Consider the following 13,189-nt stretch of genomic DNA (forward strand, 5'->3'; position numbering starts at 1 on the left):
AAGATATGCGGCCCTATGCGGAGTTCGTTATTAAAATACTCGGGGAAGTTGCAGGAAGAGCCCATCTATCTTAAGCTCCCAGTCTTTGCCCCCTCCGCGGAGCCCGGCCTTCGTAATTAATATTCTTGGGAAATTTGGAAGCGCGCACCGAGCCTGTCTTATGCTCCGGGCCTTCAACCCTACGCGGAGCTCGGCTTTCGACCTTTGCAATTTGAATACTTGGGGATGTTGCAGGAAACGCACATCTGTCAGTACGCTCCGGGCCGTCATCCCTACGTGGAGCTCGGCCTTCGGTCTAACACTTTGATACTTTGTTCCGTCAAAGTCGGTGCAGAGTTATATCTGAAGACGGACTCTATACAATCTCAGACTCTCTACAAAGAACTTATTTACACTTTTCTATTCCCTTAGCGCAATTTAGAACATATTGGCTTGGTTTCAAAACAAGTAAAATATGATTTATATAATACCTATGTATATTTTTTTTTTTTATGATCAGCGACCAAACCACTTCCTTTTAATATCCCAACAACAATAGGATAATATTTGGTTTTATGAGATTAGCTTTTCTTAACATATTTTGTGAATTCTTACTTTCTCGAAATTAGACTGAAACCCTCATATTGTATATATATTATTGATCGTCTTTCAAAGCGCTTCATTTTGATGCCCAACTCGATGGGTTTGCAAGATATTTTTTTCTTAAAGTTGCGCAATATAGCGTATTTAGTCCGCCATATTGTTTTTATAATGACGTCATATAGCCTATGTCACCCGGGATGACGTAAGGATTCTAATGATATATCATACATCTAAATCGGTTCAGGCATTTAGCAGCTAGAGTGGAACAAAGAAACTTACATACCCACAAACATGAACGCTGAAAACAATACACTCCTTTTTTTGGGCAGTCGTGTAAAAATTAGATAGAAGTAACACGCCTTTTAACCGGGTTTTACGATAAATAGGATTAATAGGTAGGCAATTAAGCTATACGAGCATTTGGAAAATGTAAGATCCGTGGAAAATAATAAATTTACTATCTACAGTACCTACATATATGCATTTGTTGTAAATATATTATTATACCTGTAAATAATAATACTGTGCGAGTAACATACAGCAGTAATTAAATGTATAAACCGGTATAAATACGACACCTTCGCTCGAGTAAGTCGGTTTGCTCATTTCGTTCAACCCAATTATTTATGGGACACATTTATGTAGGTACATAATATCTTAGTATTGTTTAATCGGCCCCATTTTTACAGAGCTGTTTAGGGTTATTAGCAAATTGGAACCTGCTGCTCACTATTTACATTTACTCTCACTCTACATCACCACAACCAGCAAGCGCGCGCCTGGCGGTCAAGGTTACGATACTTGCGATGGCGTAATAGCGTGTTATGGTCTACGATGTGTAGGTACTAAGTATACTATACTATAATAACACTGATAGTTTTTAAAATGCTGGTACACATTGTTACTCACGAAGGCGATCTCTGCGGGTGGGCCGGTGACGTCCGCTATCCCGACACCGACGCGCAGCGCGCACGCTACCGTCGTCAGCGCCAAGACGCAGAAAGTGGATATAATCATCCTGAAACCAAAATAAGCAGATTATTATATTATATATATTTCGGGGATCTCGGTAACGGCTCTAACGATTTCGATGAAATTTGCTATATGGGGGTTTTCGAAGGCGAAAAATCGATCTAGCTAGGTCTTATCTCTGGAAAAACGCACATTTTCGAGTTCTTATATGTTTTCCGAGCGAAGCTCGGTCACCAAGATATTTTAGATAATGACGCACAATAAACTGCATCTGAATTCCACTCGCGCGCATCGCACTGACATTGACCGTTCCTTCCGCAGCGCGTGGCTTGTATCGGAAAATGCTTTTAATTCTATAGTTCCTACTGGTGTCCTTCTATCACGGAAGTAGACCTGGAGATTTAATCCAGCGTAATAAATTAGGTACCTATATGCAGGGCCGGATTAACCCTAAGTCAGAGTAGGCAACTGCCTATGGGCCCCGCCTCGGCTAGGGGGCCCCGACGGCCCCGGCGGGGCCCGCGCGCGCCAAAAACAATATTTGTTTCAAATGGCCAAAATTCATAAATATTGTTTTTATTGTACCTAAATATTTATACCTACTTAATGTCCAATATCAGTTTCTCAGATACACAATCATTAGATGATTATGTAAATTACATAATTTACATAATCATCTAATGATTGTGTATTATTTTTATATTTGTTAAAAAGCAACATATTAGGCCCTCGGGAGCCTGAAAATCGAGCTGGATTTTACAGACTTTAAATATATAAAATAAAAATCGAGCTGGATTTTACAGACTTTAAATCTATAAAATAACATTATTTTATAAATTTAAAGTCTGTAAAATCCAGCTCGATTTTCAGGCTCCCGAGGGCCTAATATGTTGCTTTTTAACAAATATAAACATTGATTTCAGAAGCTTGGCCTTTTGCCTCGCATGAAAGCTCACCTCGCTGGTTATAAGTACGCTTCGGGCTTGTTAAGTAATGTGAGATTGCTGAGCTCGACCTTCAGCCTCACTTTTTAGGGTTCCGTACCCAAAGGGTAAAAACGGGACCCTATTACTAAGACTCCGCTGTCCATCCGTCCGTCCGTCCGTCCGTCCGTCTGTCACCAGGCTGTATCTCACGAATCGTGATAGCTAGACAGTTGAAATTTTCACAGATGATGTATTTCTGTTGCCGCTATAACAACAAATACTAAAAACAGAATAAAATAAAAATTTAAGTGGGGCTCCCATACAACAAACGTGATTTTTGACCGAAGTTAAGCAGCGTCGGGCGGGGTCAGTACTTGGATGGGTGACCGTTTTTTTGCTTGTTTTGCTCTATTTTTTGTTGATGGTGCGGAACCCTCCGTGCGCGAGTCCAACTCGCACTTGGCCGGTTTTTTACCTCCATGTTTGGTTTGTCTTCCAAATCTCCTCTTCTTCAGCTTAGCCTTTAGCCTCGCTTAGGGTTGCCAGATGGTCGGGATTTGGCGGGATTCTCCCGATTTTAGCATGTGTTCCCGATTCCCAATTGTCCCGAAAAACAGCTTCACGTTAAATAGTGAAAAAGGAGAAAACATTGTAAAATCGGCAAAAAGTAACATAAAATACATGTGGCAAGGGCAAACTAACAAATAAATTAGTTATACATATTTTTTTTTATTATTGATACCTAATAAGTATAACTATGATAAATGATAATATAGGCAGATAATGAGAAGACATTTTTTTTGTTTGTTCAAGATCTCAAATAATTTATACTATTTTTATATAAAAACGTCTATGGGCAGAGCAGCTGACGTAATGCCAATAATCTAAAATATCGTTGTTTTTGATACAATTACTTTAATTTGAATGTTTTTTTTTCCCGACTGAAATCCCAAAATCCCGAAAAATTCATATGAATTCCCGATAATAGCGCCTTTCGATCTGGCAACCCTAGCCTCGCTGCGCCAAGCTCGGCCTGCGGTCTCGCTTTTTAATACAATGGACATTGGTTGGCGTCTGTGCTCTAGCTGAGCCTATCCTGAAGCACGGCTTTGACCTCGCATGAAAGCTCGGCTTACTGGGGAACTTCGGATTTTTAGGCCCGGCCCGGCCTTTTTAACACGCTTTCACAATTTTTTTACAAAAAATTTCGCGCTCGCTGCGCTCGCGTTTTTTTGCTGCTTTTGTGGTTGATCCTGTACCTACATGCTAACTTGACCGGTGAATGAATTGTAATTTAAACCTATGGAATATCTTTATTATTACGTTAATTCTAATCATGTGGCTCGGCGTATGGTATTATGGTCGGACAATCGCTGTTCAGCCTCGCACAATATTTAACTACCTATGGAGAAAAAAAGGGCTCTCCCCACACTAACACTTGACGCAAAAAGGAATCGGCGAAAACTGATAGAAAAAAGCTTTATGTCCACGCAATAAGAGCGAAAAAGACATCGCCCGGCATGTTCGTATTGGCTCAACCGACACCTGAAGGTTGAAATTAAAACCACAAACTTAAATTTTTAGTCTTAATTTTTATTTAATATTTTTACTACTTTACCTAAATAATTATGACCTAGCGAATTATGTTGGTGTTGGCACACCAATCAGTCGCTGGACTAGAACCTACCTAGATAGGTACATACTCATATTGACCGTTGAGACATGCGTCATATACATATTTATACCGTTGCTCAGGAGTGCCAGACGTTAAAAAACAAGTTAGTAACAAAAATAAGAGAAACCTAATAAAACGTTGACTTTTAACGCAATTTACCAGTTACCAAGCCAGTAAGTTTACGTTTCGCTTTCACTCTAGTCCTAAATTGCATTGTAGATTTTCAATTTTTCAACTTATTATGTCGCCATAAAATAGATCATATAGGCAGGGCCGGATTAAGCATGTCGGGGCCCCTAGTGCAATGCTCGGGGCCCTGAACTGAAAAATGAACATTAAGTAAATGTATGCAGAATTGACTGTAAGGGCCTAAGGGGGGTACTTATTTAAAAATATATTATGAATTTGATATGCAAGTATCCAAGAATTCAGGGATTTATTTTATCTATCTAGCTGCTTAATATTTAACTAGATAGGTGCTGCCTATCAAAAATTTGTCAATTACTTATTTAATGTTATTTCGGTTCACCTAACTTAATTTCTAAAAACTGCTGTTGATGACGACACATTCTTTTAAGTACTTATAAAACAGTAACATTTAGGACAACGTGGCTTTTTTGGGTAAGTAGTTGTGTAATCGGTGGCCCGATTTTGTCCCTGCAATTTTTAACGAGTTCAACGAGTCAATGACCCTCCGTTTAAGTAACCTTGCCCGTGACCACATTGATACGGTAATTTATTTAAAGACCGCGAAACCGCGTTATATTCCTCAAATCGGATCAGTGCGGTTTTTATTGTTATTTGGTAACTTACCTTTTTACTTCATATTAGTTTACTCAGACTAGCATTAATAAAAATTTGATTGTTAATGTGTGGTTAAAGTTTACCAACATCTGTCTCGTAGGTATTGACTGCTTTTCCAAATATACTGCAGCAGGCAAATATTTATTCATTAGTTCTTATCGCATCGTAATGTCATAGTTTCCTAATGTAATGTCTTTCAACCTACAAGTCGCACGTAAGTCGCCCAACGCTCTATGTATTTAGGTACATAGGGGGTCTCCTAAATTGTACCTTTTGAACGACCTCTTAGCCTAGTCGGTCACGAAGCAGGAAGTCCCGAGTTCGAATCCCGGAAACGACATTTATTTGTCGGCACGAATGGAAAGGATCGAGGTAATTCGGTTATTAATTCTACACAGAGTTAAGTGCAACATATGCAGGAACAAGAAAGACGGGCCTTGAACTTGAGGGGAGCGACCTCGTCGTCATGCACGGAAGACTGTGTTTTCCTTCAATCTCATTGTGGCGGTTGCATTACGTTGACGAAAATAAGTACCCCATAGACAATTTCAAAACACGGCGTAAGTTACGATATTAAAATCCTGCAGAAAAAACAAACACAACAGCTGCACGAAAACAACAATAAGCGGACATGTATTTCAACATAATTCATTGTTAGGAGGACCTAACTATTACCATGACGTTCATGACCTAAATTCTCCAAATTAAAATAACTCATTTACCATTTAACATAAAAACCTAATCTTATCATTAATATGAGCGCTTAATTATCAATTGATATTTGATAGTAACGAAAGTAGGTGCATTAAGATTGCGGTGGCACAACCGCTCTGTTGATGCAGCATATATACCCGCAGGTGCATTAGAGTCAGATGCGCCGAGTTTCACAAGAGTTGCACTTTCATCGTGGCCGGTTATTGCAGTTAGCCATGCGTATTAGGTACACATAATTTCTATAACTTTTTTTTAGAATCACTATAAGGTAAAGGGCCCCTGTTTCGGCAGGTTAAGGCTCTTGAGAGTTTGTATATTACTAAGCAATTTTTTAAAATATTACTAAGCTTACCAATACCTTTAAAGCTTTTGAGTAAGTTATATTAGTTCTTTGTTAATAATTTAATGTATAAACTATAGGGTTTTTGTTGAAACTTTTTTTTATATGAATTTTTTCGTGAACCTCTTATTTGGCTCCCATTTCGTGATACAAATTTAGCTCAGCTCCTAAGTTCGTGAATTCGTGTCCCCTGTTTCGGAATAAAGTTTTCTTAGAGTAATTGGTGATAATTTGCTGATAATAATTTTAAATATTTAACGGTCTTAACTACTTACGAGTAATTGTAAGGTCAAATTAATAATAATATTAAAAAAAAAATGTTAAATTGAGAGCTATAAAGTTTTTTGTACTCGTCGTCTTTAATGGTTGAATTAAGACTTCGTAAACCATATGGGTACTTTAATACTTGATTAAAAGCCGAACTATATAAATAATAATAAAAAAATTAAAATATAAAAAAAAATATAAAAAAAATTAACTATCTTATACGTTAAATATAAACATACTTACACAAAAATATATCAAATAAATTGAATTATAAATAAATGTGCTAGTAGTTAATATCAGATTATACGTGGAATATACCTTAAAAATTTAAACTCGGGTCACATTCAAACTCGTTTTATGAGAATTCTAGTCAAAAAAACATATACCGAATTTAGCTCATACAAAACTTCATGAAATACATTAATTATTTTATAATTTATTTTTTTAATTATCTTCGTTGTTCTATTTAAAAACAAGCACTCAAAATGTATCTAGAAAATCCTTGATTCGTTAGTGGCACGAAATAGGAGACACACGAAAAATAAAATGACCGCTATTTCGTGAGTCGATTTATTGCAATTTTAAGGTATTTCTATGCATATATTCAATATTTTTTCTTATCAAATCAATTACTAAGGAACCCACAGAAACACTCCTAAAAACTTTTATTCGAATGGGTTTAGCTTTTCCTTCCTATAAGCTTAACAAGTGAGAGCGCGCACCTTACGCCTACAAAAAGTGCACGCATACAACACAGCTGTTCGCGGCCGCCTGACAGTTTCGACCGTCGTATTACTCTCAGTTTAATCACTAAAATATTGGTTATTATTTTATTGAAGAGATTAAATAATACAGATTTTTTTCATATGTATAATTTAAATAAAAAATACTTGAATTCCTTATTATTTGCGCCAGAAACAAAACTAACGAAATAACGTACTAACACGAACTTGGGGCCTTTACCTTAATTGTTTAAAATTTTGCTTTTGCTTTAACTCTTCGTCGTGTTCATTCATCTGTCTTGTTTGTCTGTAGAGTAAGAAGATACACGGGCGGCTTAGCTTGAACGTTTAGAATAGGCAATTTACATTGTCTTTTTTCCAGTAAGTACAATGTTTGAAATAGTGTGTGTCCCGTACGATGATAATAATGATGAAATTCACGATTTTGCCTAAGTAGAATGCCGTCTTCAAGAAACATTATGACTTGTGATGCAAGATTGACTTTGACCTAGTTGCAAGACAACTATAAACATTCTCGTTTTTTAAATATATTTGCAAGTATGAATTATGAATTACATGTATATGTATACCTATATATGAAATTGACATTGTTTTATTTTTATTTTTTACTAATACATATTTTAAATAATAAGTATTTAACTAATATAGGTACCTAAAGTCTATTTTTTTATTCGGTAGACTAAAATGACATTTCATAGTATGAACATCATGTGTCATTTCATACTATGAAATGTCATTTTAGTCTACCGAATAAAAAAATTGACTTTATATTAAACATGAAAGAAATGACGAAATTAATGTTTAAAAAAAGTAAACCCGACTTCAAAAAAGGATAAAATAAAAAAAGCAACAACAGTTGCAATCCGGGAGTGCCGATTGAAGCGAAAACTCACCTCACTATGTTACCGACGCCCGGTAACACGATACATACGTTTAGCGGAGGTATTCTATTTATTTATTATATATTATTATCATTCTCAAATAAGATCACACTTTTTCATTGACATGTTTATTTACATACTACCATGACAACGTCAAATTATTTGAACATAGGTAGAGTCTTGAAAAGGAGTCCGCATCATAACTCAATGTAGTAATGTTTTCAATCTGACTACACAATACAGGCGTAGCCTAGTGTGGCAGTCATAGGTTAAGTAAAACCTGTAAACTTTTTGGCAAATAAAACTATTTTTATTTTTTATTAAGTTAAGTTTTTCTTTATTGATTTAAATGCCATTTAAATTATGAGTGGCCACCTTACGGGGCTTACGGTCACGTGATCGCCTTACGCCCCTTACGGTCACGTGATCGCCTTACGCTGTCTCGAGTTTATCATTTTTTCCCCACCTCAAAAAGTGCCCAGCGCCGCTAAAGAAGTAATTTAAATAATGTAATATTAATAAGTATTCACCTACATTATGCATTTGTTAGGTAAATCATACATGATGTCGATAATTATTTGAGTATTGTATGATACTGATATGTCTTATTTACATTAGGTAGGTGGGCCCCATGTAAAGCGTGCGCTGCTGCCATTATCTTGTATAGTTACTGGTCTAATCCCTACTCTACTGCGATTTCTTCACACAGACGACAAGACAGTGAATGGAGCCATTATGCTTGACCTGAGGTTTGTTTACTTACTCTTTATGACATATTTTACACGACCACTAACATTTCATAACTCCGCGACACGGCCTGGGCCTACCTATTGAAAATACTAACTTTTTTACTTAAATTTCAAAAGTGGAAAATTTTTGTGTCTTGATTGTCAGACTTGATTCAGACTCACGACCACAGGATCCAGTGCAGAGTTATCTTGGTCCGACTCTAATATCCTCTTATAACTAAACATATACTAAACTAAAACTACCTAAAAAGTAAAAACCTACAAATAAAAAATTGGCCCCAAGTCTGTGCCGACCGGTAGGGTGCCCAGAAGGCTGGCGGCGTTGCCGCGCTCTTATTATGCATATATGTAGATATATCTAAAGTCTATTTTTTTTATTCGGTAGACTGAAATGACAGTTCATAGTATGTACATAAAATGTCATTTCATACTATGAAATGTCATTTTAGTCTACCGAATAAAAAAATAGACTTTACATAGTCACCGCCAGCAAGAATGCCAATTGAGTACCTATTTATGAAAGAAGGTTACTTGATTCCTTTACGTCTATGATGGCTCTAAGAAATATGAGAAGGGCACGCACAGATCCTTCCCTAGGCCAAACGCACAGAGGTTCAACCCTTATAGTTTCGCCATGTCCGCCTGTCTGTCTCTACGTCTGCGGCTTTGCTCCGGGATCGTTTGTGCTATAGTACCTAAGCTGACGTTGGCAAGAATAGTGGTAAACTAAAACCTAAAAAAAAAAACGGGTTGCACTCCGGGAGTGCCGACAGAAGTGAAAACTCAATGACTAGTCCAAAATGTCTGCAGCACTATGTATAATTGACCCATCCTCCTTTCTATTGCAAAACTTTAGTTCCGAAATTGCTGGTCAGTGAGCTTGTTTAAAATTTGTAGTGTTAATTGTTCAAAATTCGAATAGAAATTGTAAAGTTACCTTGCAGACCTCGCATCTAAATATGGTCATGATATTTTGAGTTTTATTCACCAGTAGGTACTAGAGTTCACTTTTATTAGCGATTTCATCAAGATGTAGCTTTATTGAATTATAATTTGAGTGATATAAAGTTAGAATGTAACTGTGTGATACTTGTATTTCAGCCCGTACAAGATTAGAACATTGAGCTTTATTGCTTAATATTGACCTGATTATGATACGTTATGACTAAAATTCTTTGGTGAATAAAAACGAAACAGCAGGCTCAGGCATACATTTTCGCCGCGCGGTAGAAAGAGAGGGTTACGCCTTACGCTGTCTCGAGTTTATAATTTTTCCCCACCTCAAAAAGTGCACAGCGCCGCTAAAGAAGTTTTCACTTCAAAAATTGTTTTAGAGTAATACAAGTGGGGATGATTTCCCTCTGATGTAGAGGGTCGTCTTTCAAAACGAATAAGGATTTTCTAAAACGAATATAAGTGGATGTTTTGTGACAGAGGGTAACTATATACACTGAGCATGGTCTGACATGCTATTGCCCGGTTTTGGTAGATAACGCCAGCTTTTCTTTCTCTACGTTATTATTTTAATTTGGGTAAGTACACTAAGTACCTTATCTAGGAGCGCAGTGTGATTCGGTTCTGTATCAAACTCGTTGTTTACCGATAGACTACGCCCTTCTTTCCTTTGTCTGGGAGTGCTTCAAAACTTATCAGATAATGAACTCTGTAAGATTATTTGCGAATGTGTAACAAACAAACGTAAGCAGCTAGATTTGTAAATAAAAAATGTACCTACTTAATTAAACAAATAAGTGTCTACTTAAACATACATATTAGTGGCTCTGTGCGGCAAGTATGCTGTAGATATGTCTATGATATATATATGTATGTCTCAAACATAACTTAAAACTGAATAAATGTATGGCTCTGCCATATAGAAAAAAAAAGCTGAATCGATAAAAAAACATTTTAATCATCGAACCTGCTCACAAAATTTCGCGAGAATCGGTTGAGAATTGCGACCTGTAGAGGAGAACATCCGTACATACGAAAGCATTTTTGCACTAGCTTAAACAGAGACTTTCGCTAACGCTCGGTCAAAAACAAGTATTAAGCATGACTCACGCTAGACCGGGCCGGAGCCGGGCCAACCCGAAATAGAAAGCTCCACGTGATCACCGATCAGCATCATAGAAAATGACATGGACAATTGGACATGACGGACGAAATAGAAAGCTCCACGTGATCACCGATCAGCATCATAGAAAATGACATGGACATGACGGACGAAATAGAAAGCTCCACGTGATCACCGATCAGCATCATAGAAAATGACATGGGCATGACGGACGAAATAGAAAGCTCCACGTGATCACCGATCAGCATCATAGAAAATGACATGGACATGACGGACGATATAGAAAGCTCCACGTGATCACCGATCAGCATCATAGAAAATGACATGGGCATGACGGACGAAATAGAAAGCTCCACGTGATCACCGATCAGCATCATAGAAAATGACATGGGCATGACGGACGAAATAGAAAGCTCCACGTGATCACCGATCAGCATCATAGAAAATGACATGGACATGACGGACGAAATAGAAAGCTCCACGTGATCACCGATCAGCATCATAGAAAATGACATGGACATGACGGACGCCTCGGCCCGGGTACGGCCCCGTCTAGCGTGAGTCATCCTTATACGCGGATAAGACTCTCGCGCGAGCCACGAGACGAGCCGCGAGCCGCGCCACGAGACGCGAGTCCACCGCTTACACTCGCGTTCGGCTTGTCATTCGGTTATAAACCTTATGCCGTGCCGTTAGTGTTTAAATTATATTAGCTCGACGAGCTTGCGAGCCACGAGACGAGCCGCGAGCCCACCGCTTACACTCGCGTCTCGTGGCGCGGCTCGCGGCTCGTCTCGTGGCTCGCGCGAGAGTCTAATTCGCCTATTATAGTCATCGAAAATTCGCAGACCAAGCGGCCTAGCCAAGGTGACAATCACTTGGACTCGCCAAAATATGCAAATTATAATGTGCAAAATATAAAACTTAAAAACTCAGATCATAGAAGTAAGGAGATTTATAACGAAACATAATTTCAACGAGACTCGGTGTCTCCAACTGTGCCCCACCACATCACTGAGGGCGTGGCCAGACAACCAACTCACGCGCTGTGATTGGCCGAACCGCGTAGGGTAAAGGACAAGAGCGGCGACGCTAGAGAGTAGGACAAGTCGATAAATTTACAACAGCTATCGATATTTTGTATTATGTTCTAAACATGACTTTATTGTTTTGGCATTAAAATGTTTTAAGTAAGTAATAATTGCCATTGACTTAATTTATATACCTACCTTTAAACATTTGACCTTATTTGCGAGCTAAGATTTTTAAGGTACGATTAAGGTAAGTACCTATATTATTCAATCCATAAAGTTCTGTCACAAAGGTTTCTACTGATATAATGTAATACAAAGCTTTTAATAAAAAAATAGCAATAATTCGAAAGCTTGTTATATGTTTATCAAAACGTACCTAACATAATTGGTATAAAATTTAGTAACGATTTTATTTACTGTTTGTTTAATATTGTTTACTTTGGGATTGTCGTTAGACGCGAGTAGGATTTTCACGACGGATCCGATATGTATGAGAAGATCCGCGGATCGGGATCCAGATCCGGATAATTTCATACTTACATTTCGGATCCGGATTGCAAACCCTACTTATAGGTATAAACTACAATGTAATAAATAATATTTAAAACAGTTTTTTTCTTTGACGTACCTACCTACTGAATTTTTATTAACAATTAATAGGTATACTACTACAAAATAATAGTAAAATTTTAATTGAAAAATAATTACTTCCATACACACTATATCCAGATATTTTTATCGATAACGCTTAAACCTCAATTATGCACGAGCGCCACTCTAGTTCCTTGCGGAAAGAAGGGAACCTGCTAGCGGCCGTACCAAGAAACAATAATGCCGTTGTGGATATCGTTAGCGGCTTAATGCATTGCGCCGTTGCCTAGCACACTACAAATAGTTTTCCATGCTAAGCCGTCAATGTAGAATGCATATTCAAATTGCCACGCGTTTGTTTGGCAAAATGGTCCGACTGAGTAAAATCATACGTCACTGGATTTATTTGTTAAAATGTGTTGTTTTATTGACTAATACGTAAAAAAAATGTACTCACATGTGGTATGTAACTCCATGATCCCTATAGTTTTTGCTAGCACTCCTATTTCTACACGAAACAACGCTACAAACCGGCATGTTACGTAAATTGACGAGCACATTTTTCTACGACAGCTAAATTGCGACTGTCTTACCGGTCTTACGGCGGAAAGAAAAATGGTCCGCCTGACCATGTTGCGGCGACACGCGCCACGCCTCCGTCAGATATCTAGTACCTTCTATGATCTGAGCTTAAAAATAATGAACGCTGCTTTGTGCCTACAAAAATATTTCAGGCACTTATACTTATCATGCTATAGCCCGTTAAATCCTAGCGACTATACCCTCCTTGACCCTACTCGTACCTATCACTATCATCATAGATATAGATATAGA

The 13,189-nt window shown here is 37.7% G+C and overlaps 1 protein-coding gene across 1 annotated transcript in view; it reads right to left on the reverse strand.

Annotated features, from left to right (window-relative positions):
* LOC134648844 (neutral ceramidase-like) overlaps nt 1-13,189 on the reverse strand; it is a 34,500-nt gene that overhangs the window by 17,157 nt on the left and 4,154 nt on the right. Inside the window, exon 2 of the mRNA XM_063503428.1 lies at nt 1,492-1,600. Coding sequence (XP_063359498.1) covers nt 1,492-1,599 — 108 coding nt within the window. The 5' untranslated portion in view covers nt 1,600. The remainder of the gene's footprint in view (nt 1-1,491; nt 1,601-13,189) is intronic.

This window comes from Cydia amplana, chromosome 1 (assembly GCF_948474715.1).
Source record: "Cydia amplana chromosome 1, ilCydAmpl1.1, whole genome shotgun sequence".
Taxonomy (NCBI): domain Eukaryota; kingdom Metazoa; phylum Arthropoda; class Insecta; order Lepidoptera; family Tortricidae; genus Cydia; species Cydia amplana.